The sequence below is a fragment of the Aythya ferina genome, assembly GCF_964211825.1.
Source record: "Aythya ferina genome assembly, chromosome: 14".
NCBI lineage: Eukaryota > Metazoa > Chordata > Aves > Anseriformes > Anatidae > Aythya > Aythya ferina.
In genome coordinates this window covers 12,790,690-12,817,714 of record NC_140312.1, presented here as the reverse complement: position 1 = coordinate 12,817,714, position 27,025 = coordinate 12,790,690, and the positions used below count along the sequence as shown (strand labels likewise).

Here is a 27,025-nt window from a genome sequence, read left to right as displayed (position 1 = left end):
CACAATTTACCTTCAGGGTTGAGAGCTTCTGATGCTTGTGCTAGGAGAAATCAGTATCTCAGTGTTCTGCTGCCGGGTAAATGAGGTGCTCCAAGGTCTCTGACTCTGGAGCTGGTGGAGCTTGCAAGCGGGAGTCACAGTGGAGACAGGCAGAGGCAAAGGTAGTTGCAGAGTTTGTGCTTCAGTGCGTTATGCTGCTGAGTAAGGCAGCTGAGAGCTCCAGGACTACCCAACTGAGCACTGTTTCTCTTGTGGTTGCATGGAAGCTGGGTATTGATGTCTCCATCAGCCTCTGTAGCTCAGCTAGTAAGGATGTGATTTTCTGTAGGTGACTGGCAGCTGGGGCTGAGCCAGTGTGGGCCATGACCCAGCCGGTTCCTGGTGTGAGATGTCGTGCCTGTGAGGGAACATCTCCTTACCCTAGTGACGGGGGGATGTGTTGGTGGTGTGTGGTGCTGTGGTAGGGTGGGAGCTGTGCGTCTGCCTTTGTGGTCTATTGGGAAGCTCTGGAAAGCAGTGGCACAGAAGACTGAAGCTCTCCCAGCAAACTCAGGCTGACAGCGTTCAGGAACTGGAGTAGCTCAGTGTTTTGCTTGTGACTGCTCCCGCTTATGCTCAAAGGCCTGTCTATGCGTGTCGTACAAGACTCCTTGTATGTTGGACTTGTGGGAAGACACCGATCTGTCTGCCTGAAGCTAGTTATTGACAGCAAAGTATCTGAGATGGCAGCTTACATTTCAGCAGCACCTTTAATTCACGTCTTTCCAGATGCTTTACAGACACGGGTTAACATAGCCTCACAACAACCCTGTGAGGTAGGTGGGTACGGTCATCCCCCCCCGTGGGGACAGGGAGACACCAAGCATAAGGGGCTTGGAGCAGCTGGGCTGTGCTTTGACCTAGCATTTGGGCATCTCGGTCCCATCAGGCCTTCAGCCTCAGGTCGTGCTTGTCTAAGGCATGGGTTTAGCTCAACGGGGGGCTGTGCTGATTAACAGCCTGGCGAGCCTGTGGCTGTCTAGCACAGACTGTAAAGGCCATTAATTTAAGGCAGCAGTTTATTAGCCAGGTAGGTGGCTCCTTGGTGCTTCTTGCTGCTGGAATAATCTGAGGGTTTGAAGACATATCAAAAATACAGTTAGATATCGACCATTGAACATGACAGGCTACAGCTGGAGAAAGCCCATTTCCCTCCTCCAGTCGGAGAAGCTATATGGGATACTACCATAAATGTATTGATCAAAAAGGGCATAATAATTTATATAAAAAGTCCACCCTTGCTCTTTCCCCAAGGGGGGAAAAAAAGCCTAGAAAGTCAGTGCTGGTAGTCAGGTGTCAGCTTCTAGCTCCGTGTTGGCTTCATAGCACCTGCAAAAGGAACAAAATGTGGCACATCAGCAGCATGTTCGGGCTGGCAAAAGAAATTAAGCAACGTGGTCCCTCAAATAAAGCCGAAGTGCAAGTTTAGCTTTAAAACCTACAGTGCTGTGGATTATTCATGTGGAATGGGTCTGAGAGTAGTGATGGGAATGTTGCCAACATCACCAACAGCTCTGCAAAGCAGGACGGAGGGAAGCATGGACTAGAGGATGGGACCTTGACTTCAGATCAGCAAGCTTTAGCTCTTAATTTAATGACAAATGATTCTAGCTCTGGCTGGCCCTAGGTGATGGCATCTATAAGTATGAAGTATACTTGATGCCCTCAGTTCAGGCAGCTTGGATGAACTTGAGATGGGGACCCAAACTTTCACCAGGCTCGCTGGAACCCAGTTGGACTTTTAGGTGTTTGCTGACAGCTGCTTATTACCTTTCTGAAGGAATAAGAGCAACAGAAATGCCTCAAAGACATGCACTTATCCAGCAAGAGAAATACTCCCCAGCTAACTTTCAAAAAAAGCAAGGCTTAAAAGGGAAACCTTCTCTGATGGCGGGTAACTCATGCTGTTGTTCATGTTGATGTTCTTCATGGAGATCAGAGTGATGCTGTTATCCTTCTCACTTGTGCCTGCAGAACAGCTGTCAGCAAAAGAAGGCATTAATTAGTCCAGGAAATAAGAAGGGAATTTCTTCACATAGAGGTAAACAGGCAAGGGGGCATGTGGGGACTGATTTGCACTATCTTGTGATCTGTTGTCCTGATTCAGGTGCATCCTTTGTGCTCAATTCCCCCATCCCCTGCCTCTGTGTTAAGATCTCTGCAGAGATGAGGAGTGCATTCAAATGATTTTGGATACAGATTTGCTGTTTGCCAGCAGACAGCACAGCTGTCTGTACTGCCAAGGTAGGCAGAATCAAGGAGCAGTGTGGATCCAGTGCTCTGTGACTACATTACCTTCTAGCCCTGTAGGCATTACCAGAACTGGAAGAAAAGGAAACATTATCGTGCCCTTTGTGCTGTGCTCTTAAATCTGCAGCAGCTGTCATGCAAAGGGAGCCCTGGATCTTTCTGCACCAGCTGCTGCTGCTCGTGTATTGCCAGCCCCTCTTCTGAGTGAGAGGTACTCACGTTGGGAAGCTGGGGTTCCTCTTTCTCCCTGCCCTGAGGGCTGGAATAGGCATTCAGTGCCAAAGGAGAAGGGGTGACCTTGGTGTTTAGGGTGCCTTGGGGCATGGACTTCTGCTCTGATGTGACTGCAGATCACTTAAATACCCATTATGATAATGATCTAGGAACCACTGACAAAAGATGCAAATTCTCATCTAAACCTTTAATGATTCTGCTCCCTATGTCCCTTGCTTCTTTTCACAGCAGGGGTGTTACCTTGCTGGGAAGGGATAGGAAAGTAGGAGCAATATATTTTGACACTTTCTCTCCATCTTAGGTCCCTTCCAGCCCTTGTTTTATGGTGCTTTCTGCGTGCAGCCTTTTTTCTTGGGCAGCAGTGACTGTCTGTGGGGTTCAGGCAGACCATTCTCCACTTGGTGCTTTTCTTCCAAAGGGCTCTGGGTTGCATCCCCTGCTCCCTCCCCCTTATCCCAATTCTGTTAGATAGCAGTAACAGGGATCTTGGAATATTTTTATTTTTATTTTTTGCAGGGAGTGATCTCATCTCACTGAGACTACTTTGAAATGCAGAACCCAAGGTTCTCATCTGTATCTAGGCAAGGAAAGACAAATTGCTTTTTGGAAGGTGATGAGCCTTCACAGCTATCAGTGCAGCTGTGAAATAGGGCCCCTAAACATTGAATTTCTACCTTCGACTCCATCAGACGCAGGATGAGGCTTTACCAGCACTTGTGTTTTTTTACCTGTCTCAAAGTCCTGATTTTTTTTCTTCAAACTGGAGTAGCCAAAGCCACTTATTTCCCAGGCTAAAATGAGTTGTGGAATAAAACATGCATTTTCAACAGGGTGTGAATAGCGCGAGTGACCTTACCTCTCCGATACCATGGAGCTCCCCGGCTTCTGTTTGTCTGGAGGGAGAGAAGCAGTTGGTGATATGCAGGTGAGAAAACATGACAGCTATGCAATAAGTCAGCTGCACGCAGAATTATGTTGTACAGGGTTATAAATGAAATCCAAATGAGATTAGAGACACCACCGGACACTCGAGAGTTGATTAGAAAAAGTGCTTCAAATAATGTAACACTATACAGGCAGGACTGAATGCTTTGCTGCCTGTTCAGTTGCTAGCATCCTCTGGTCTTCTGGCAGCTATCTGTCGTGCTGTAGATCAGTCTTGCCCTCTAGTGGGCAGTGCTTAATGGGAAATGGGATTCTGAGAGAAAATGAGTGTCAAACTCCATAATTTCCACTGGAAGAGCTGCCTGCCTGTGGGAATCGGCACATCTAACTGCAGCATGTGCAGCAGTTGAGGCTGTTTCCTTGTGCAGATGGATCTGGACAGGGGTTTCAAAGAGGTGCTCACACTCCATTCCTAACTGTGAAATCTGTATTTCACTTGGGCTTCAAAATGTCCTGCCAGGTAAGATTTTTTTTCAAGGGTGTCCTTCATTTATGAATTGCCAAATAAATTTAGTAACCAATGAATTTTTTCATTGTGGTCCTGGGCAAATACCTTCTGAGTCCTTCGAGCGGTTGCACTTGAACCTCAGGCTGACCACGCTGACGAGGATGATCACCACCACGACCAGGATAACTATGAAGCTGATGACACCTGGGGATGGAGGAAAAACTGTCTGCTATTGATACAACAACACTCCCATCCTTGGCTTCTGGGGTAGTGCAGGGTCTTGACTCGTCAAAATTTGGGTAGGAAATCAATATTTTCATTAAAATGAGCACGGGATGTAAGACATAGGGAAGTAAATAGTCACTAGAGTGAATGGTTTCACCCTCCTGTGCTTTAGCTTCAAAGGGCTTCTGGTGCATATTTAGGTGATAAGGCAGTGACAGGAAGGCAGAGGTCAGTTGATTACACTGGGGATTAATTGGGGTCAGCACATCCCTATTGCTGCTGAGAAATCTTATCCTAAAGGTGTGTAAAGTCAGATAAATACATAATATAATGGGGCGAGACAAGCTGATTGACTGAACAGTGTGAACTATCTCATGAACCAGTGGCCAGGCACAGATTTGATTCTGGCATCTGTAAATTGTGCTTTGTACAGGACTCTCATCCTGTTAAGGCAGTTTTGGGACTCAGTGGCTTCCCTTGTAGTACATAAGCAAATGATAAGCAAAACTTTTATTTCAGAAGTATTTTTAAAAGTAAAGATTTTTCCTACAGTGCAGTAGAAGCAAATTTTTTTTTTTTTTTCTCCCTTAACTTCATGGAGGAAGGGGACAGTATACTCCAAAGCAGAGTGGATCTCTTAAATTTACCCTGTCCCTATCTTCAAAGCTATTGTCAGGACAAGGTCTGGTGTCTCTTGCCCCTTTCTTACACAAGGTCTGAATGGTGTAGAGGAGTTCTCTGCTTCCTGCTGGGAAGGGTGCAAGTGTACAAGGAGGGCAATAAGGCAGGGCTGGGGCAGAATATGAACAGGTTTGTGGGGTTAAAAGGCTAAGCTTCATTCTACTAGGCAGGTAGTACATTTATTGTAGGCCCTGTCAGGGAAACCAGGGTGTAGCATGGGATAATTTTGTGCAGGTCTTGCTCTAACACAGCTGGGATGTGTCTTGCTCCACACTGGAGCTAGGAGCAAGATCCCCAGCTCAGGCATAGCCATGAAGGGCTTTCACATTCTGTCCTTTGTGTACTGGGCATGGCTAGGAGTATTTATTAGGTACCTAGCCTGCTGGTGCTAGGTGGCAAGAATTTTCCCCTTGTGCTTTGAACATTACAGGATCACATGTGCTAAAGAGAGAAACCGAGGCATTGTGCCCAGGGAAGCACTGTTGGAGCTGGGTGTCCAGCACTGTATGACCTGACAAAAGCCCCCCCCCTTCTCCCCATGTTGCACAGGACCTTACCAAAAGCTGCCACAGTCAGTGGAGACTTCTCGTATGTGAGAGTAGTCACGGGTGAGTAGCCAGAGGTGCCCAGTGTTGGGGTAACTGCTTCTGAGGTGCCTGCAAGGTAGGAGAAAAAAATAAATTTATATAAAGCTTTGCTTCCAGTGTTGGGAAGAGGATTTCTAGCAGTGTTGTGTGGCCTAACTCGCACTTGCACTTTACAGAAGATGATAACTAGCCTGCCCCCATCAACGTGAACAGCAAAGTAACATAGGTGGGAACCAGATTGCATTGGTGTGGCCCCCATTTATCAACGGTCTGAGGAAGTGATTCCCCACCTGCAGGGTTATCTGCTGGGATAGCAATGAGGAAGCTGAGTGTGGCAGGTAAAGGTGGATCTGGGAGGGTGATTGAGGAAGGAGCTTGCTACGTGTCCTTACAACTTTTTGCCATGCTGGCACCTTTCCTGCTGTGACTCGCAGCCAGTGTTCCCAGGCTTGACAGATTACCCCAAAGTGCTGCTTCTGCAGAGCTTTACAGGATTTTCAAGGGCTACGTGGGACGGCTAGCGGCCCTTGGGTTCTCGTTAGCTGTTCACCATGCTGCCTGGAGGTAGCAGTGCAGTGGCATTGCTGCTGGCTGTGAAAAAGGCTGTGAAACGTACTGGTGCTTATCTCTGAGAGAAGGGAGAGAGCACCTTGAGTTGCTGCTGTTGTGGTACTCTCATTTCTCTTGGGTTCTTCACCTGCACAGAGGAAATGCAGAACGTGAGTCTTTGTCTTCAATATCACATAATAAGCAAACGAATTCATGGACATGCTGGAGTGTTGGATGTATTCACAGTAAAGCTGATGATTTGCAGGAAAACGGGGGGTTTATTTTCAGGCTAAAACCTCCCCACCGACATTTTATGCTATTTTCCCTGAATCTTCCTTCAGGCAAGGAACTCAAATACCCAGGTATAACTGCTCATTCTTAGTTTCTGCAGTCCCAGATGCAGTTTTTGGTTAGATACAGCAGTTAAGCAGTGGAATAGTGAACTAGAAAGGTTACAGGTTTGCTTTTGCTTATGAACTTTGAGGCTTTAAAAAAAAAGTTAAGGAGAGGCGATTCTACAAAATTAGTGTGTACGTTGTCCTGCAGGCTGTGTTATCAGGAAGTAATTAAGCTACTCTGAGTTGGGCTAACTTGTGTACCGTATGCACTCTACCTGTGGCAGTACAGAATATTTTCCAAGCAAGGACTCCAGTTCTCAGTGGGGTAAACTGGCTTGTAGGAAGCTCTTTGGTATGTGACAGCTGCTTCCAATGCCTGTGTAAGCAGATTTAAGGCTGGCCTATGTGTTTTGCTTGAAAAAAACAAAACAAGAAAGGTCCTTTGCTGCTTTCTGATGTTTTGAATATCCAGCTTGTCTGCACTGGCCTTATTGAACAGCTACAAGTACTGTCAGGCCACTGAAAGTCACACTTTGCAGCTTAGATCATCTGTAGGCCAAGCAGGATCTCTTTCCTCTCCCATTCTCTCCCTCCCCAAAGCAGTGCTGGCCAAAAGCACGCGCTGCCTGGAGAGGTGTAGAACAGCTACTGGCACTGAGCTGGAGCGCAGGGAATGCAACTGTGGGCAGCTGCAGAGGTGCCCTGGAACTGGAGTTCCTGTCTTGCAGAAAATGTCAGGCTTTGCAATGTTCTTCTGCCAAAAGTCAGAAGAAAACAGAAATAATATGAAGTAACAAATTTTAACCAGCGAGAAACCAGTAACGGCATGGAGCAGAACAGTCCTAAGAGGCAGGAGCTGGTTTACAGCTACTAGCTGTATTTTTTCCACCAGTCATCAAACCCTTTGTTTCATTCTAAAATTGTTCTTTTAGCCACAGGTGGTGGGCAGAAGCTTTGTTTGCTGAGCCTGGCATGGATACCCCATTCCTGGAAAACGCTGGGTCTTGCACAACAGGAGACCTCTCTTTTGGAAGCATCAGCAGCATTTATGTAGCTGAAGATGTATGGAGCTTTTCAGATAAAGCAGGGCTATAATTAATAGCAATCTGCTCTGATGTAAAGGGCTCTTGGCTTAGCTGGGCACAGACGTGCTGGTTGGACATCTGTGCAGGCAGAGCTGACAGTGGGTTTTTAACCTTGCATGAGTCAGGGAAGATCTGAGAGGCAAAACAATTTTTCAGTCTTGACCACTGCAAATGTGAACCTTTAATGGAGAATCAGATCAATGTTCAGATTTCAGTGTTCCCACTTACCTGGCTTCTGTCTTTATTCTGAGAAAACTTACTGAATTCTCTAATTTTTGGTACAAGCTGGATTAAGCATACTATCAGAATTTAAAAAAAAAAAAAAAAAAAGCATTTTTAAAAGGTGCTAGAAGTGCCACCTTGTTTCTAAATGTAGATCAGTCTTTCAGCTGTTCAAGTTTATCCCAGGCAGAGGTTGCTGAGTGGAATTGGTCTTGTTTTATCAGTGCTTGTAAGGATATCAGATGAATTTGGGTGTTACTGATGTCTTGATGCCGAGATAGGTCAGTGCTTCAATAACCTGCACTGTGTAAACCAAGTAAGCTAATTGCCATGAAATTGTCTGCACTTATTGTTAGTCTATAAAAAGACAAAGTACCTCGAGTTGATGAAGCTGCAGTGCTCCTGCTTCCATTAGATGTTTCATCTGGATAAAACAAGGAGAAGAGAATTAAGTCTAGAAGCTGCTGTTAACTGTGCTATGGAGAGCTGTTGGGTTTTCCTGAAGGGGGAAAAACTTTGTTTCTAGGCATGAAGCTTCCTCTCCAAGCAAAACCAAGATGCCAAGCTAGCAAGCCATGCAGTGATTTGAGAGTGTACGTGAGAGGTGAACGTGGGAGAGGTGTGCCAAGGACAAGAAGGCTGGGGTGTCTGTTCCTCCTCCACAAAGCTTTACCAAGTAAAGTGGGATTTGGCTTTTCCTATGCAGACTTTCTGCTCAGTTGTCACATCCAGACCATGGCTGCATCCAGCCACATGCTTTTGGGGTGCTGGTATGAGCTGCCCTTTTTTTAGCAAAGGCTGAAACATTCAAAAGCAGCTGCTACTGCATAAGTAGCGTGGCATGGGCTGCCTGGGACTTTATGAAGCACCCAGGTTTGTGTGGATAAGCCAGGATGCATAAACTGGTCCTGCCTTGAGCAAAAATTGGAGTTTTCCATTTTCGTGCACTTACTCCGTGTGGGCAATGTTGGTGTTGTAGGGATGGAAGAGGATTTGGTTGTAGTAGTCTTGTCTGTGCAGGTGAGATTCAAGTCAATCGGTGCTGTTGACTTTACTGAAGGCTCTGTAGAGTAAGCAAAGAGTTACTTTAAAGAGCTCTGCTTGTTGTGAGCTCTGGTAAGAAACAGCTTGGTGGAGGGCATGGCTTCTGCAATGAATCCTCAAGCTCCTAGGAGGTTGTGTGTAATCTGCTAGGGAAAGTATGGGTGTGAGCAGATAAGGTAACAGTCCTGCTCAAGGAGTCAGGGTTTCTGTACTTTGACATTAACATTAACTTTTGCTTCTTTTGGCAAGGCTGCTTGTGTGCAGAGGAGCTGAGCTGGCAGGGCTCAGGAGCTACATGGAGAAAGTCTGGCTTTTGCCATCACTTTTTTTTTCCTTCACTTTGAAAATGCAGGGGTTTTATCTTGAAATAAAGACTTTATCTCTGGACACTAAGTGTCTGGAACCCACATGTTTATTTGCTTGTTATATGAAATGCTGACTTTCATATTTCTTTTCACCAAGTCTCTAGGCACAAATCGTTCACTACTTGCAATGGTTTGGAAGCTCTGGCATCTTCCTCAACCTGGTACTCAGAGAAGCCAGAACATGGATCCTGTGGGTCCAGAGCAAAATAGGGAGGAAATAGGGAAAAAAGCTTTCAATAGTCCTCTGCAAGGAAGAGTTAATCACCCATCTGGAATTTATAGGCAAGTTACTTATCTAGACTTTTCATGGCTTTCCAATAAAATGAGCAAAGAGTGAAAACAGTCTTATGCTTTCTTCTTTTATCTAAGTGCTTTAACAAAATATTTGGATTTCTGAGTGTTGTGTTTTTTTTTTTTTTTTTTTTTTTTTTTTCCTCTGCAAAGCATAACAGCTGAGTAAGATCTTTTTTGGGATCATTTCCTTTGTTTTTATGGTCCTTCGGTAGGGGGAGCTATGCTTAGAAAGAGATCTCTTGCTATGGTTGAAAAATCTGACTCCAAAGAGGTAAGTGCACTAACAGATGTGGATCTGGAGTTGGAGAGATCTCATTGTGTGTATTTGGGTTTGTGTATTTGCAGATAGAAGCACATAACTCTTGCTAACAGCTCCCTTTGCCCACTTCCAGGGCTTCTGACTGTACCCATGGTAGCATCTTGAGGCTGGTTTCAGTAGAAGGGGAGAACAGAAAAATGATATGAAGTAAGGGAACTCCTCAGAGATTTGCATTATTTCTAAATATTTTTGTCCTTGTAAGTGATTTGACTGCTATTTCTATGAAAGTAGATAAAGCAACCCCCCGTGCTAATAACTGTACTAAAACGAAGGCAGACCTCAGTCCTTGTGCTGGTGCAGGCTCTGCAGTTCAGGAAACGCTTCCCCATTTCCTCTGAGAGAAACGAGGAAAATGTTTACCTGTTGTGTACGAGGTGCTGATGCTGTGCACAGCACTGGAATTTTCTAGTTAAAAAAAATAAAAAATTGTTCAGGCTTATCAGGAGAGCAGTATTGAACAATGAATGTAATGCATGGAAGTGCTAACAATGGCTTAGTTGCTGTTATTTCCCTTATGACACCCAAGAGCCAAGGCCAGACCTTGTGTACAGGGCCCTGTGCTTAAATGTGCTCCAAGCTTTCCTTGCATTAAGAGCTGCCCAGCGAAGTGGGTGATGCCAGGCAGGAGGACGTGGACACAGCCCAGCCTGGGCTTGGGGGAACTGCATCCTTTGTGCACACAAGACAGTAGCCCCCTTCTTCCCCACCCCAGTCCTTTTCCAACCTGCCACTGCACAGCCCCATTTTGTCCCTTACAGAATAATTTATTGCTGGATGGGCTGAAAGATGGGCCCCTTATAAGCCAGACTTGCCAGGATGCCCCAAGCAGGACTTGTGGCTCTCCAGGTAAGCTCGATAGTCCTGCAAGCCTGTGCTGTCACGGGTGTCTGTAACAGCCCTTGGAGGGAGGTGGAGGGGAAGGCACAAGCCCTTCTCCTTTGCAGTGTATTACCTGAGGTATGGGTCTTTACTTCAGGGTTGGTTGATTGAGATCGGTCTGTAACACAAACAGACACGGAGGTGAAGTCTTCTACACGAGGCTCCTCGGTGGTGGGGTCCCTGCAGGGAGGTTTGAAGGATGGGCCAGAAAGGGACCCCTAGAGCCAATAAGGGCTGAAAGGGTGATGGGAGCAAGAGGTGTTAAGGAGATTATCACTGTTGTGGCTACAGGGATCTGTGGGCAAAGGGATTTTGGCTCTGAGGATGTGTAGAGCAGAGCATGTGATGGGGAACAGCTGGGAAACATCTGGGGAAGCAGGCAGCAACGATGAGGTGGGATCACCCTTTGCTTTCACTGGGCCTCCTGGAAGGCAGCACTGTTCTTCCCGACAAGGCTGGGAGGCAGAGACCAGAAATAGGGTATCACTACTAGGTTATCACTTGGGGGTACAGTGCCCTCCATCAGCCCTGGAGATCTGGGGAAGGACGGTGATGGGCAGGCAGAGGTGGGCAGTGCAGGGTCCTGCAAACAGGTGCTGCAGCGCCTTTCCCATCTGTGGCCTCTCCGTTTGCATCTACACGGGGGCTCCTGCACCCATGTCCAGACAGACTTTAAAACATTGTGACCCAGGAGGTACCTGCTACAGGGTGGACTGTGGAGGCGTCTGTGGAGGTTGTAGTACCTGAAATGAAACAACAAAAGTACATGTATTATCAGTGCTAATGTGACTCACATTAGCGTTCTTGCTGGTTGTGTGATTTGGGTTTTCCTCATCTTCTGAAGGAATGACTTTGAAATACATAATTTCCTCCAAAGCATGAGCTGGGTAGTAACAAGCACTGTGTGAAACCATTTGCTTGTATGTAAGGGCATTAGGTTCTGTCTGAGCTAGAACTAGTGTTTATAGAGCCAGGATAAATGCCCTCCTGCCCCCACAAAGCCAAACCCTTCAGGGAACTGCCTTTCTCTGCTATGGGGAAAATGCAAGGCCATATAAATCAGGGGTGTTTCTCCCTCCCCATGAGCTGCTTGCCTCCAGCTCAGTCTTGGCAGAGAAGGGCCATTTGACCTGTTTTCTAGAGCTGTTTAAGGAGTTAAAACATGTTTGAAAGCTTTGAGACCCTGGAGACCTTAATGAGTGGATGGATGAGGCTTGTAAATGTTTCCAGGAGCTAATGGGACTGTTTTCTCAACTGAAAATGTTTTGTTTTGCTTGTTTGTTTTGGATTTATGACAAGGCATCCCTAGACCAATCTTCTGTGTTGCCTGCCCTCAGAATACCTGATGTTTTTCTTTAAGTCTGAGCTCCTGGAATGCTATGATTAGGTAGGTGCCAATTAAAAGTGCTGCCATTTTAAAAGGAAAAGGAAATAAACCATTTCCCATATGTGAGGACAAGGACTGTAAGAGGTAAGTGCGCTTGATACTTAAATCAAAACTAACTGGTATAACTTTGAAAAGGTGACTTTTAGTCTGTCATTTTGAAATGCAATCCTAACTGGCACTTCTAAATGGTTATTGAAAGTGATCCTGATGCTGCCTGTGGTTAAGATGCATGAAAGAAACCACATTACAGCCAGAGATCGCACTGGGGACCCACCTCACCAGAGTCCCACAACAGCTGATAGCTCCTAAAGGCTTTGGACAAAAAATGATGGCAGTAAAGGTTGAATTCTTCCAGTTTACTGCCCTTGCAAGGTGTTGTGGCCCCTGGGGTAAGGGCAGGGGAGATTCAGTGAAGCAGCACCAGCGGGAGCACCGCGGTGCTTGTGTGTGCCCCTACAGCCAGACTGGTGCACCAGGCTCATCTCGCTTGTTCTTACACTCCCTTTGTCAGCAAGCCTGCAGGAGAGCTAATCTCCAGGCTCCCTTTCTCATCAAAGAGAGGATCAGGGACTTCTAAATCCCTATTGATCTGATCTATTTTAGATTTCTGTTGTACAGGGAGAAGGAGGCACAGCCTGCGACGTCCGGCTTCTCGCCAGGAGCTGTAGAGGTGGTGTAGGTGGTGAACTTCGTGGTAGGTACCTATGCTGTAGCTGTCTGAAAGAGGTCAGATGAGTGCCCTGACGGTGGTGTATATCTGGGATGAGATCTTTAGCATGCAGCGTGTGTGGGTTATCGCAGCTTGGCTCGGAGCCCACCCCTCAGGGGACTGTCTGGGTCTAGCGAGCTGCTGATTGATGTCATTTTTCTCACGCAAACTGTCTTGGAGCCTTAATTGTTTTCTTCCTCTAAGGCTTTATGACAACGATCCCAGCCAAACAGGAACCAAAACAGTGTGTAAACCACTGAATACATAATAAAACATAGCCACTTTCAGTGTAGGATTTGGCTATGAACTTGACTTTTCAGAACTTTTTTTTTTGCTTTTTTTTTTGTTTTAGTGTACTGGGCGGCAGGCCTGCAAAACCTGACTTTTCCAGTCCGTAAGAGAAAAACGAGAGGAGATGTGATTAGATCTGTAGTTACATAGAAAACAGATTAGCCCCTTCCTTTCTACCTCCACTGGGAACAGGACCAAAGAACTAGGGCTCAAACTGCAGTAATAAAAAGGGGGGCAATAGGAAACTGCCTTCACATAAGGGTAGTAAATTGCAGCGAGTGATTGCGTAGGAGAATAGTGGGATTTCCTCTGGAGCTTTTGAAGAGCAGGTGAAATGAACATCAGTCTAGTAATGGGATTATGGGCAGATGCAACATCACTTACTGGATCAAGTAGTGTAATGGGGGAAGAAGAGATTTTTTGGGCACATGGCTGTTGTTAAAAGGGCTGAGATGTTTGTTTTGAGGCTGGGGAGTGCACCCCTCTGCAGCCCTGCCACCGTCTGCTCCCAGGGGGCCAAGCTGACTCCATGGAGAGGGTGCAGTGACGTGGGCTGTTTCCTTTGACCCCAGAAATTTGCCAGGCTTTCTCTCTGGTACTGGCTTTCCTCTTGAGCAGCTTTACAACACAGTTTCTGGATGTTGGTTTGCACATGCCTTGAAATACTCTGCCTACAGTCTGTACAAAAAATAATGTATTGGGATAATCTTGGGGGCCCATAACCTCTCGTAGCTGCCAAACTCAAACAGTTCATCTTTCTCCATTGCTCTTGCAGAGACCTTGTTCTCCCATGGGTAGAAGTAACTGCATGGGACACATTTCCTTCTTGAAACTGGCATAGGAGCTTTTTAGTGTATATGTCACATGAAAGCATCGGGAACTATTATTTACACTTTGTTGAAGGACAAGGGAGAGGAAGGCTTCTGAGCTGGTAGTTTATTTCAGCATTTTTGGGGTGACGGAGGAGAAATCCGAGAGCTTGAACTGAGCCTCTAGGGACAGGAGACACTGAGGGAATGGCAGATGACTGCTGCCCTGGTGCTGGCAGAGCTGACGGCTCACAGAAAGCTCAGAGCTCAGGCTCCCCAGTGCTAGGATAGGAGGAAGAGGCTCGCGGTACTCTTCCCCACAGATCAGCCCTTTGCCGAAGGTCAGACTAGAGCACTGGCTCGTAAGTTCTCAGAAAACACTATGCCAAAGTAAACCTGGGGTTACTGTAAAATACATCAGCAAGCAGTTTTTTTTCAGGGCACAGTCCCTGGAATTCACCTGGCCAAGTAGATGCACACCCTGGCTGTCTGCATCTGAACTTTGCTACAGAGGAGTGACCAGTCTTGTGTGAAGAGGCCAAGGGATGGAGAAGCCTTCTGGCACTTTGCTCGGTAATAAAGGGCCCTTCTATAAACACAACAGCACATTATTTCAAAGCGGAGCATGTCTGGCTCTGACTTCTGGCCCCTGCTTTTTGTTATGCCTTCTCTGCCAACTCAAATAATCAAACGTCCCATGATGTTCGCTGTTTTCTTTTGGTGCTGAGCATCCCAGCTGAATTCCGGGGGACAGACGTGCGGAGCAGGAAGAGACCCGGGCTGTGCCGTGGGGCCGGGCAGCAGGACGTGGGTCAGAACCAAAGCGCCGTGTGTCACAGCTCCCCGGGGGCTGCTGTGCGAGCCCTGCTGCGGTGGCACCTGGCCACGGCACCGTTTCCTCCCTGTGCCCTGCCAGCAGAGCCCTGGCTGCAGCAGCTACGTAAACAGCTAGTGATAACGGGCAGGACACGGCCAGCACAGCTGCAATTGCAATCCACATCAAAGCCATTCGGATGACTTGCCATTGAGTGGAAGCAGAGCCAAGCTATTTGGGTGTTTGGGTGCAGGTGATTTACGGCAGGGCTGTGGGTCTCTAGGTGGGGACGGGGAGCTTGCTGAGGGATTTATCATGGGAACTGATGTTTTCTGCTCCTGCTGGGATGGGAAGCTCCTGATTACTGACCAGAGCAATAGGGCTCCAGAGAGGCACAGTGAGGCTGCAGATGGATTTCTTCTCTCTGACTCAGAGCTAGCTGTTCCATGGTTAATTTTTGCAGCAGATGAGAAGGGAATTTTGGATTTATTTGCAGCAGTCCTTCTGTGATGTTAGGTGTGAGTGTCAGACAGAGAACAGAGGGGCCTTCCCATGTAGCCTTCTTTCATGGCAGCTGAGAAGTTCCCAGAGCCAGATGCTCACCCCTCAGAAGAGCATAGAAAGATGTTAAAGAAAAAGAAAAAAGTGTTTTTTAGGTATTCCCACTTTAGTATTTTAAGCTAGCCTTTTTCAGGGCCTTGGTATAAAGCACTGCTGTACCAGACACCCAAGTCAGCTGTTGAAAAACATTTCATCAGTCTTCACACCAGGCTCAGGAGGGCTTGCGATGCCCAGTCTGTTCTGATACTAGATGAGTTCGCAGGGGGCTCTCTGGCACCAATATGAAGGCACTGGGACTGGTCCCATCCATGCAGAACTGGTGGGGGAGAGGCACCTGCTAACCCTGACATGTAGTGGACTCTTCTCCTGCAGCAGTTTTTGGGGGAGTTGTTACAATTGTGCATCAGGGAGCTCTAGACCCTGCGTGGCGCCATACAGGCTTTGCTGTACCAACCTTGTGTCACCTTCTGCTTGCAGGTTGTATAAACAAAGGCTGTCAGAAGAGACCTGACGATCTAAAATTAGACTTTTCGGTTCATGTATTGCTGCTTCAGTGCACTCACCCATGACGAAAATACGCTGACCACTTCACGCGAGTGCAGCTGTTTCCTGGGTGAAAGGCAGCAGCTGTTGAAGCAGCAGAGAGCAACACCACTTAACTGTTGTCACTTTTACGTGAAAGAAAATGCTGCGTTAGGGAACCTGGAAGGTGCAGAGCTCCCATTTCATTAGGCACCTAAGGAAAGGTGCCTCTGCCTAGCAGGTCTCGGGACAGGATGAGGCAGAAAATGTGGGAAGAGAGGAGAAGTGTTGTTATGCAGACCTGATAACTGACAGTCTAAATTAGGTCCCAGCCCCACAGTGGTATTTAAACACCTAATTCTCAAATGACATTCGAGGGGTTTGGCAGCTCACTGCTGCATGGTTCTGAATGGTAATGGCTTGGCCAAAGCGTTACGGAAAGTTCAGAGAGGCAGGAATTCAGCCCGGATCTTGTCAGTGATTCAGAACAATCCTGGCCTTCCTCTGCTCCTCAGGGCTGCACCCAGGTCTGGGCATCCTCTCCGAGCATCGTGCTCCATTAAGCTGTTCTGGAAGCAGATCAGTCTTCTGGCGGAAGCCAATTAAAACCCACTTGAATGTAGAAAACAAGCCAGAAGACAAACAATGTGGGGAAGCCACATGCACGGAATGGGACCTGTAACATCGCAGTATGCGATGAAGTGTTTTTCCCCACTAAAAAATGGTTGCTCCTAGAAGAAAGTAACAGGGCTTTTTTTTTTTTTTTTCTTTTTTTTTTTTCTTTTTTTCTTTTTTTTTTTTTTTTTTTTTTTTTTTCTTCCTGGCTGCATCCCTGAAGCCTGGTCCATGCACTTCTCTGTAATGTTTGAGGAATAAATGTGTACTCCAAGCAGGCTGCCCTGCTGTGACCCTCCCAGCTACTTACTGGTTACAGTTCTCTCCCCGACATGTTTGTTTTTGAAATCTGCTTTGTTTTCTAGATGCTGGGAAACTGAGGTGCAGAGAAGGCATCGTGAGCTGCAAGCTCATTGCTCAGCGCTGCTTTCACGCCTTAATTAGGCTCTCAGCCCAGGTTCTGCTTTGTACAGGTCACCTTGCAGGTGGTCCTCATTATCTTGTAGGATTTTGTTCCTAACCAAATGTGTGTTCCAGCTGGTGCAGGGATCAGCTGCTGAACTTGCTCATGTGCTGTACCTCTGGACGGATGTCAACAGAGCCCTGTGACAGCACACGGACTGCTGTTCCCTGCAGCAGGGGATCAGTGCTGGGTACTTGTCAGGCACATCCCCCTTCCTCCAGGTTCCTGGATGCTCTCTGTCACAGTTTCCACGTTTATTCACAAGTTTTTTTTTTTTAATTATTATGATTTCCAAGAATTCCAAGATATTCCCCAGCGTTTCTTGGGCAGAGTTGTGGCATTGCTGGTAAAAGCCAGGTTGTGTGGCAGTTCTGAAACACACAGGAATGCCAGCTGCTGTTCAGTTCAGTTCCCACTTAGTGACCTGGGAATTGAGGTTTGTACAGGGCTGGTGGCATGGGGAGCTCTCCTAATTCCCATTCTTTTCACTTTCTTTTCTCAAGTCTCCTGGCTTGAAGGACAGGTGAAGCGGTCCTTGCCTGGATGCATTCATTTAGCCCCAGCATTGATGCTGGGCTGGTACCTTTCTGCTGTTCCCTGAAACACCACATTTGCAGAAGAGGCAGTCAAAGCTGCTTGACCTGACAGGCTCCATCTGGCTCCAAATTTTAGGTGAGTGACCCTGACGATATCACCTATTTTTATTCCTATTTTTTTTTAATAGATGGGAGTTTTTGTATTAGTCCTGTCTCATATCTGGTGAAAACAAAGCATGGGGTGCTAAAACACAAAACCCAGTGGTTCTGTGTCCCACCCAGTGCATTGTCAGCTGTGACGTGCTGTTCCTTGGCTAACAATTGCACTGACTTCAGTTTGACTCCAAGGTTCTTAGCTGCTCCAGAGTCACTTCTAGTTAACATGAGAAGAGCTTATTGGGTCGTATGCCTGGAGCTGCTTGCTCAGAGCTGTGCCACCTTTGGAAGCATGCAGAAATTACAGTTGTGTGTGGTGGGGGTTGAAGCTGGGGGTGACCCAGTGTGGCAAAAGCCTTCTTGCATCCTTTCCCTTGCTGAGAACTACTGGTGGCCATCCCCAGCTGCAGAAAGGTTTGCTCTGGAGGGTGGATGGGCAGAATCCACATCTCTGTGGCCCCCTCTTTCATGTTGCTGCAACAACCAGCTCAGCATGAGCCTGAAGGCAGCTCAGCCTTCTCTTCACACGGGGTGGCAAGCCCGAGCTGTGAGCTTGCATCTGTGCTGCAATGTCGCTGTCCCATCGCTGAGTCCAGAGCCTTGATCATGGGGAGCTGGGTCCCAGACCGGTGCTTTCTTACCAGCAAGTGGTAAGAAAATTCTTACTAAGCTGTGAAATTTAACTGCTAGTAAGGCAGTACTGTTTTACCACATTCCTGCTGTCTTACCAAGTTTGTAGGAAGTTCTACCAACTACTGGCATTAAGGGCAGAGTCTCCTTGAAACCTCTGTGTTTCCAAAGACCACCACAACCAGAGATACTAGATGGGGCTCTGCTCCTTCCTGCTGTACTGCAGTGATTCTTCTGAAGGGCAGAAACAGCCCCATAAATCTACAAATGCCTGAAGGGGAAGCTACTTGTCACTGCCATGGTTGGATTATGTTGAGTGGGCTCATTGTGAAGTGAAGTAATGAGACCTCCCAGCTGAGGCTCGGCAGTGATGCCTTTTGCTCGTGCTGTGCGAGGCACGGATCTCCTGTTTCTAGCCTGGGCTGGAGCCCATACGTTGGCTTTCCCAGCAGGAGGGTTTTTGCTCTGCTTACCAGCACTGTCTCCTCCAAGGACACCTGTTGTTGACTCACCTATTGTAAGGAACATAATTGCTGGAAACAGCCTCCAGTTAAGTCAGCTCTGCAGAGTCATCAGCAGAGTTTCATCTAACTAGAAGGGAGCAGTTTGTTTTGTGAACAAACATTTCTCCGAACCACCTCCTGCTTTCTCTTCCTTGTACGTCAGGCCAGGGTTGCTCTGGCCTCTCCTTTTTGCCCAAGAAAGGTCAGGGAGGGGTCTTGGGGATACCCTTGGGCATCACCTGGCATGGGCAGAGACTAGCAAAGAAAAGAGCTGTCTGTAGAGTTGGAGAAGCCTTCTGCCACTTGGTGGTATAAGAAACGGAATCTGAACTAGGTGTCTTTAACACTCCCTGCGATGACAGAGAAGACATCTTGGCAGGTGTATTTATAAAAGCATTGTAATTTGTTGTGGCTGGGGCCAGCATAAATCTCTTATATGATCTTACAACCACCTGAGTGTCTAAAGAATACAAATTCTGTCCCCGTTGTCTGAGGAGCAAGGCAGAACAAGCAGCAGGAGTCAGTTCTAGGATGCACTGGATGATGCCCTCATCTTGGGATGCAAGTGTTGTCTGGAAGATCTGCTGTTACTGGATGTCTGCCCTCTGTCTGCACCCCATTTCTTTGATTACCTCTGGGCCGTGCTCCCTGTGGCAGTATCCACTCACTGCTGCCATGCAGATAAGGAAAGCAGCAATCAATGGGAAAATGCTGCTGGGTTCTCACCAGCTTTCAGAAGGAATTTTGCAGTGGAAATCTTTTGTCTGGGAAATGCCTGCCCATTGTAATGGAAACTGTTCATAGGAAGAGGTTTGTTTGGACAAATTTTTCGTTAAGCGTTTCTATGGGATGGAAAAAAGATTGGAAGTGGTCCAAAACTTCCCACTTGAGCGATTTCAAACTAACAGTAGTGGAACCTTCCTTCAGAAGTAACCGTAAGCTTAGGAATTCAAATTAATAAAATTAATTAATAAACTAATGAACTTGCAAAAAACACCAAAAACCTGTGTGGAGAGTAGCTTCCAGCCAGCTATTCTGCACAACGCTGGGGCTTCACAAGGTTACTTCCACCTGCTCAAGAGCAAGGAGACCACCAAGCTCTTCTGCCTTAAGATCTCCTAGTTCCCTTCCTCAGCTGCATGCATGTCAGGGAGCCAGCAGCATCTCTGACCTGCTCTCTGTCCCTTTCACTTAGGCTTCTGCAAAAGGCAAAGCAGCAATAGCCCCCAAGTAGCAGGCCGCCTTAGTGACTTTAATATAACATTGGCTTTAATCTTCATTTCATTTCTAGTTCAGAGCTGTCATGCAAATATAATGATACAAAACACACAATAATGTTGAAGGCTGGTTTTGACTGAAGCCAGAGGTCCAACTGCAGCACAGCAAGCACCAGCAATGCCATTCTCATCATTTGCACCTACTGGCCCTGTTGGCACCACACATCTGGTAGAAACAGCCTCTGCCCCGTGATTTGAAGCAGACTGCAGAGAACAGAGTTACAGTGACGCACTCAGGACTGAAGGATAGAGGTGGCATCCCTTCCACCTGATCCTGCAACAGGTGGGGTCAACCTGGGGAGCAAATATCTTGGGTAATGTGATCAACTGAAGGCAGGCGGGCTGCTCCTGGCAGAGTGCAGCTGACTCAGAGTGCTGACAACCTTGTTAACATCCCTGTCTTGTGCGAGCCATGCCAAATATTTGTAAGGGGGAAGAAATGCACTCTGGCCAGGTATTAAGAAGCACAGCAGCATGGCCAAGGGGCTTCAAAGTTCCGCCAGGCACAATTTACCCCTCTGCTGAAGTCAGCAGCCCTCTAATAAAGAGACATTTTCCAGTCTACTTGCTTTTCCTTCTGAGAGCTAGCACCTGACTTGTCTTCATGTTCCGTGTCTTTTAAAAATCCTCTGAATACCCATGCAGTGGCTGTAACCTATAGGCAACTTCATGGTTTAATAATAAAATCTTTGGATTTAAGAAACACGGTATTATTTTTAGGTGGCTTTCTGTTAGAAGCAGCAGTGACATGCAGTCTGTGCCTCTGAATGCCTCTGAGCTCACAGCTCCTACAGCTGTCACCAGCACAAGAGGTGGCTGGATGCAGGAGAAAGCAACCTGTCACACTTCACCACGGGAAACCCGTTCCTTGGAGGTACGCTCACTGCATCCCCCACCACGATCCACGTGTGAAGCAAAATTAGGAGCAGAATTACTGCAATAAGGACAATACACGTACTGCGTGAGTCTTGCACCCGACTTATGTGCTCTTTGTGTTTACATCAGCAAGAAGAAAATTTTAAGTCAAGAAAAAAAATTACTTCTGAGGAAAATGTCCTGTACATGTAAAAGTACCACCTTTACCCTTATTTGACAGAAGCCACTTGCTACACAGTGCCTCAGTATGCCTCAACAGAAACAAGCCTTTTGTTAACCACAAAACAATTTCTGCTATTCCAGCACAGTCAAACAAACCCCATAACACCTGACACGGCCAGATTTCCCCCAACAACCTGACTCCTGCCACCCCTGAATTTAAAGCTCGGGCTTTTCTGGCGGCAGCTACTCCACGCTTAAATCTCTGTCCGGCTCCCTTTGGGGGGCTGGGCTCCCCAAACCCACCCCTGGCACCGTGTCACCATCCTCGTAGCGCCTTACCTCTGATGAGCACGCAGCCAAACAACCACAGGAGCGGGTGCACGGACGGAGCCAGCATCTTCCCCTCGGCTCGTGGCTGTGCAGCTCGGCTGGGGCTGTGTCCATACCGAGAGTGAAAAGAGGGTGAGGAATGATTTGCCTGCTTGGGCTGATTCTAGCAGAGCTTCCTGTTAAAGAATAGAAGGAAATGGGCTGAATCCACAGGGGAACTGTGTTTTTTAGCCCATTATGGTCGGAGAGGATATGAGACATCGCTTACCGACGGCAAAGGAAACCTCGCCATCGATGTGCTGGGGAGTTCAGTTCTCATAGCAGGGACAGCAGCGGCACAGTGGGCCTGCCCGGCCTTGGGCCTCAGTAGGGTCTTTGTAGTACTGTTTTTTTTTTTTTTGGAGATTACGTCTGGGGCAAGGGTGTGCCCCAGGTGATCTGCTCCGCATCAGTCGTGAGGGCTGCGCTGGTCTGGAGGAGCTGGTCATCCCCTGAGAGGGGATTGCTTAAAATCCCTGAGAGGGGTTTGGAAATACCTGATCCTAGTGGAGCTGGGCTATCTCACAGCCAGTGCTCCACGTTCTCTGAGCCCTCGTCCTGCTCCTCCCCGTGCAGCTCCAGCAAGTGTGGGCACCAGGACTGCTGGTTTTGGGATACTGCTTTTTGTGTAGCACCAGCATCCTTCCCCACAGGGCGTCCTGCACAAGACAGGCTTAGACCGACCCTAATCCCGTTCTTTGATCAAACTGGAAAATTGGCTTGGTCCTGCCCCCCATCCAGCCCTGCTCACCAGGGGGCTCGGGACATTCAGCTTCTTGGCCCTGACTTTGTGCTGGGTTGGGCACCTGCCTGCACATTCTGTCTGTCCCCTGCTGGCATAGCTTGAACTTCACAGGCAATACATTGCCCCATGCTGGGTGTTAATGTTTTTTTTTTTTTTGGGGGGGGGGAAACGGGTCTTAGTCTCTCCATATGGGCAGGGCTCCAGCGCCCACCTGTCTCAGAGGGTCCCTGCAGGACTCTGGGGGCCAAATCCAGAGGGTGGTGGTGTTACAGTGTCAGGAATTTCCTCAGCATTGGCCCCTGTGCCCTCTGCATCACACCCAGAGTGGGTGTGCGGTCAGCAGAGTCCCCGCTGGGGCTGACTGGTCAGACTGGGAGCTGTGTGGGTGCCTGTCCCTGTTGGCTGCTTCTCCCTGCCTCAGACTCCCCAAAGGCTGTGCTGCCCCTCATTGTGCTAGGCAAGATGAAGAGCCCTTTGTTTCCTTACAAAAAGCCTTGTTATAGGGGAAATGGGTTTGTTTCCCTTTGGCAGCCCAGGGGAGGCTGGATCGGAGGGGGGGCAGGTGTTTGGGGGAGTGCAGCGTTTGCACCTCCTGCCCTGGGCTGCTCCGTGCTCAGCCCTGTGGGTCCAGAGCTCTGCTCTCTGCACTGGGACAACGCAGGTTTCCAACACGTCCCTTGTGTCTGTCCCCCCATCCCGAACAGCCCTCTTCCTCCAGAAGACTGCCCTGAGCCATGTCAGGCATGCCGAGCCCAGCTGGGGACACTGTAATGCAAACTAAAAGCAGCCAACACAGGATCATAGAATCACAGCATCACAGAACTGCTCGGGTTGGGAGGCATCTCAAAGATCACCCGGTTCCAACCCCGTGCCATGGCAGGGATGCCACCCACTGGATCAGGTTGCCCTCGTCCAACCTGATTTCGATCATCTTGATCATCTCACAGCAGATTTTGCTTTCACAAAACCTCTGTTAGCGGCCTCCCCCCCCCCACAACCATTTTTTTTTCTCTTGCACAGATGTGATGCTCAGAGATTATGCTGTAGATTAAGGTTTTACTGAATCCTGAAACGAGCGCAAATTCCCAGAAGCAGCAGCTTTAACGTGCAGCCACATCTCTGCTGGAAGCTTGCTCGGCTGGGTGGGGGACGAAGTGTTCCCCACCCTGTGTACAGGAAAGATGGAGCACGAATATTCACCCAGGCTGGTTTGCTGAGACGCAGCCTCCAGGTAGGAGCAGTTTTGTTCTGAGATAGGAATTGGGGCAGGTGGCGTTTCGTAATGGCTTTGCAGGGATAAATCTCCAAAAATCCATCATTTCCGCACTGTGACGTGCTGGGGGTGAAGCCCGGTGGCGTGGTCAGACTGCACGGTGTCCCCAGGCCTGGGGGACAGCACCCACCTGCGTGGGAGGGTGAACACTGCCCAGCTTTGGGGCATCCCTGACACCTTGCTGCCACGGTCCTTGAGATCTCTGCGCCCCACAGTGGGATTAGCAGCACCAGCACGGCTGTGAAGTGCTCAGATATCACTGGGCACGTGGCTGGTGCTGGCAGAGCACAGTGGGGGGAAGCACGGTCACCCACACCACCACGGCGGCACTGCTGGTGTGCTGGGTGTCTCTGCAGCACGGTGAGAGCCTCAGAACAGCAGCAGCGTGGGCTCACCCTGCTGCTGGCCATCGCGGGGCTGGCACGGTCCTGCCTTGGGGCTGTGTCACCTCTCAGGGCGAGGAGCCTGGCAGCTTGCGGGGCTGTGCGGACACGCTTGGCCGGGCTCTGCAAACAGCTCGCGCACACAAGGGTGACTTTTACACTGATTCCTAAGTGCAGTGATATTTAAGGACGGGTCGGCTGAAAGGAGGGAGGTTTCCTGCGGTTGGAAAGCTGGGGGCTGCGCACGTGCCTCCGGAGGGGCGGTGGGTGCTCTCGCCCTGAACAAAAGCCGCTTGTCTGGCAGCCGAGGAGCGAGAGGAGCGAGAGGAGCGAGAGGAGCACTTCCTGCCCCTGTGTCCCCACATGGGGCAGCGAGGAAGAGGCGGCAGCGCTGATGTGGCACTGTGCTAGGTAAGGCAGCACCTCGTGTGTGTGTGGGATGAGCAGGCGCTTCCTCCTCCGCGCAGGGAGTCCCAGGCGTGACGTGGCAGCCTCCGAGGTGAGTCCAGCCCTGCCAACACCCTGCCAGCCCCCGCAGCACCTTCCTGGAGGCTCCTCTGCTGGTCCTGCCCTCCCTGACGGAGGTGATGATTCCCCCGGAGCAGGGACACCCAGGTACCCCTGTGGGGCTTTCCTCCTTTCCCTTCTGCTGCTGCCTGCTCCCAGCTCTCTGCTGTGCTGTCTCCTGTGGGGTTTCACATCTGGCTTGACCTGCAGAGGTTTTGGCAGGGTTGGGCCTCCCAGGGAGCTCTCCGGGGGGCTTGGGCTTGGATTAGCACCGTGGGGCTGGGGGGAAGAGGGGAGGGGTGGGGGCTCCCTTCCAGGGGCTCCTGGTCCCCGTCACCAGTGGCAGTGGGCCCGGGACAAGGGGACTCAGGACAGGACAAGGGGATGCAGGACACTGCCCCTGGCTGTTCACTGTTGTCTGCCTGGTTGACGGTGTCCAGGGCACCATTGCTGCAGCCCCAGATGTGACCATCAAAATTTACCCTGTCTGTTGAGCCCAAGGAAGGGAGCGCGCAGGGGACAGTCCCGTTCCCTGGCAGCCGGCTGGGGCTGTGCTTCTGCTTGCAGGAAGCACTCGCTCAGAGCTGTCCTGTCACCCTGAGCACTTGGGCAGCAGCAGAGGATAGGTTTTGGTTGTGTTCAGTCTTGTTAAACCCCCTGGGTGCTGCTGCTCGCTGCCCCGGGGTGTCTGGGCAGGCTCCTGCCCTCCTGTGGGACACATGGGCAGGATGAGCATTCATCGTTGCCAGTCCCAGCCCAGAGCTGCACATTGCTCAGGAGGGTTTGCTGAATGCCCAGAGTCCTTATCTCACACTGAATCTTTTCCCTAGATCTAGAGCAAAGTGCATCCAGAGCCTTCTTCCAAGTCTCCAGGGCTGGAGAGCTGCAGGTACAGTGACAGCGGGAGCTACCGAAAAGAGGACAGGAGACAAGGACATTAGACAGCCCCCGTTCAGTGACGACCCCTCTCCATCCCACGTTCCTGTCCCAGCTCAGCTTGCTCAGCCATGAACGCCTCCGCACTCGGCAGCCAGCTGAGACACCCTGAGCTCCAGGATGTGGCTGCCTTCACTCCTGTCTCCGTCGTTAGGAGCATGACGAAGAAATCTGATGCCCTGCCCATGATCTCCATGATCGTGGCCATCTTTGTCCTCTTGGCCATTTTCATCATCGTCATGGTGCACTACGGCCCTCAGCTCCGCACCATCCAGATCACCCTTTACCATGAGCCCATGCCGCAGGACTTGGACGACGGGGTGCACCTCACGGACTGGAAGAAGCTGGGCTCCCAGAAGAAGCCTCCTGCCCAGCCTGGCCCGTGGGAGCCGGGCAGCGTGGCCACGGCCGGCCTGAGCTGCCAGTGCTCCTGCAGGCACCACCTCCCCTGCAGGAGCGTCGAGCCCAACGTCATCGAGATCACCTACCTGTGAAAATAGGGACTGGGATGATGGCTTTGCCCGGGACTTGCCACTTTCTGCACGCTGAGGGTTGTGGGAATCACCCCAGGATGGTGCCTGTCTCCAGGGGGCTGAGTGTCACTGCAGTGACCCATTGGCAATGACACCGTTATTTGGCTGCACCAAGCAAAAGCTGAGTCCCCAGCCCAGGCTCTGGGACTGGGTCAGCCTGCATGGGACAGCTTTAGTATTTTTCTTGCCCTGGTTTCACCCACAGGCTGTCCCACACTGCCTGGGAGCACCCAGGAGAACCATCTTGGTCCCTGCTCTGGGGGCACTGAGTTTACCCTCAGCCCCTCGGCAGGAGCTGGAAGTTGCCTGCTCTGGAGTTGCTTTCTGGATTAAGGATGTTTCTCCATACACAGTGCCCCCCTTATTCTGATGGTGTGGCACAGAAAAGCCTCCAGTCCCTTTTGCCCTCCATGCCTCAGCCCCTTCCCCTCTGCTGGAGAGTTGGATGCTGTCCTCCCTTCTGCCAGCCCCAAAATGGGCTCACCCCACTGACAGACAGCCTGCAGCATCTCTGTGCACAACGACAGAGTGTGGAGACCTGAGGGCATCTTCAGTGTGGTCGTCATCATCGTTCCCACTGCTGTCTGCTGCCCCTGGACCAGGAAAAGCTCCGTGCTCTGCTTGGGGGCCCAGGAAGAGCACTGTTGGGATGGGTGTTGGCGTGTCTCAGCCACACCGGGCAGGTCCAGGTACAGAGGGAGGGGTGAAACATTGTCCTTGGCCCCGCAGGGTGACAGCAGGATTTGTTCCGCTGCATAGTCCCAGAAATCAAACACAGCTCCACCTCTCCCCTTGCCACGCCAGCACAGCAAAGCCAGATCTGTGCTCACCCCAAGCTGCATCCTCGGCACAGATCCCTCTGTGTGCGGCTGGGCAAGGACCGGGGGCTTTCACCCCTTCCTCCAGGTGCTGACCTGGCAGGTGCTCCGGCTTCCTCCGGCTCACTTGATTCCAGCTTGTTCTTGCTTGCTTTAAAGTAGCAGTTGGACTTGCTGGAAAATGGTGGTGTTTATAATAAATATAATTTATATTGTATGTGGTTGTTTTCTCTTCTGATTTTATTCCATCTGTTTTCCAGAGGGTATAATGCATTTCCAGCTTTCCCACACCTACGTGGATAAGGTGTGGATGTTGGTTGAGCTGGAAACCACTGAGTCTCCCCCTCCCCTCGTATGTCAACACATGCTTTAAAGAGTGGCAACACAGTGCTTATTTTTCAATTTATACATCTCTAATTAACAACACCTGAAGAGCTAACGACCTTCCAGGGACATCTCTTTAAATGATGTCTGCCAGTAGTGTTAGTCCTGGTGCTCACCTGCATCAGGGGCAAGGAGCAGGTGATGAGATCAAGAAAAACCTTCACAGTGGCCACAAGATTTACACTGAGGTTACCCCATGGGCTCAGGTGGTGTCACCCATCCAAGTGCCCATCGCTGTGTCAGCGCCCAGCTTTTGTGGTTT

General features: G+C 49.4%; 2 protein-coding genes across 12 annotated transcripts; one reads left to right on the top strand and one right to left on the bottom strand.

The window, feature by feature from the left end:
• Positions 1-730: 730 nt before the first annotated feature.
• Positions 731-21,343, bottom strand: ECSCR (endothelial cell surface expressed chemotaxis and apoptosis regulator). 7 transcript variants are annotated; one of them, XM_084535423.1, is made up of 11 exons: positions 21,155-21,343; positions 11,203-11,247; positions 10,578-10,622; positions 8,556-8,666; positions 7,980-8,027; positions 6,026-6,106; positions 5,380-5,478; positions 4,022-4,120; positions 3,380-3,416; positions 1,919-2,018; positions 731-1,368 (listed from the first exon to the last, which is right to left on the bottom strand). In XM_084535423.1, exons 1-11 carry the CDS (start codon positions 21,210-21,212, stop codon positions 1,360-1,362), a joined length of 732 nt encoding a protein of 243 aa, XP_084391549.1. In that variant the 5' UTR covers positions 21,213-21,343; the 3' UTR covers positions 731-1,359. The 7 variants fall into 7 exon arrangements, with proteins under 7 accessions (XP_084391549.1, XP_084391550.1, XP_084391552.1 ...); XM_084535424.1 differs by having other exon boundaries at positions 6,059-6,106; positions 21,155-21,342; XM_084535426.1 differs by lacking the exon at positions 6,026-6,106 and having other exon boundaries at positions 21,155-21,342.
• Positions 9,429-26,596, top strand: SMIM33 (small integral membrane protein 33). Of its 5 annotated transcripts, XM_084535430.1 has the most exons (7): positions 9,455-9,577; positions 10,384-10,471; positions 12,510-12,585; positions 17,179-17,347; positions 22,950-23,160; positions 23,890-23,996; positions 24,923-26,596. In XM_084535430.1, exon 7 carries the CDS (start codon positions 25,100-25,102, stop codon positions 25,520-25,522), a length of 423 nt encoding a protein of 140 aa, XP_084391556.1. In that variant the 5' UTR covers positions 9,455-9,577; positions 10,384-10,471; positions 12,510-12,585; positions 17,179-17,347; positions 22,950-23,160; positions 23,890-23,996; positions 24,923-25,099; the 3' UTR covers positions 25,523-26,596. The 5 variants fall into 5 exon arrangements, 3 of the variants coding, with proteins under 3 accessions (XP_084391556.1, XP_084391557.1, XP_084391555.1); XM_084535431.1 differs by lacking the exons at positions 9,455-9,577; positions 10,384-10,471; positions 12,510-12,585 and adding an exon at positions 16,355-16,865; XR_014697841.1 differs by lacking the exons at positions 22,950-23,160; positions 23,890-23,996; positions 24,923-26,596 and adding an exon at positions 19,792-20,586 and having other exon boundaries at positions 9,429-10,471.
• Positions 26,597-27,025: the final 429 nt, after the last annotated feature.

Excerpts from the sequence above, each read along its gene's own strand:
- ECSCR (XM_084535422.1), bottom strand. The coding sequence starts at position 21,259 with ATGGACACAGCCCCAGCCGAGCTGCACAGCCACGAGCCGAGGGGAAGA. Across the intron at positions 8,667-10,577 it reads AGTAAAGACCCATACCTCAG|AGCCTTCAGTAAAGTCAACA; the intron begins GTAATACACTGC and ends CTTACTCTACAG. Across the intron at positions 5,479-6,025 it reads TCTCTCAGAGATAAGCACCA|GCACCTCAGAAGCAGTTACC; the intron begins GTACGTTTCACA and ends CCTACCTTGCAG.
- SMIM33 (XM_084535430.1), top strand. The coding sequence starts at position 25,100 with ATGAACGCCTCCGCACTCGGCAGCCAGCTGAGACACCCTGAGCTCCAG.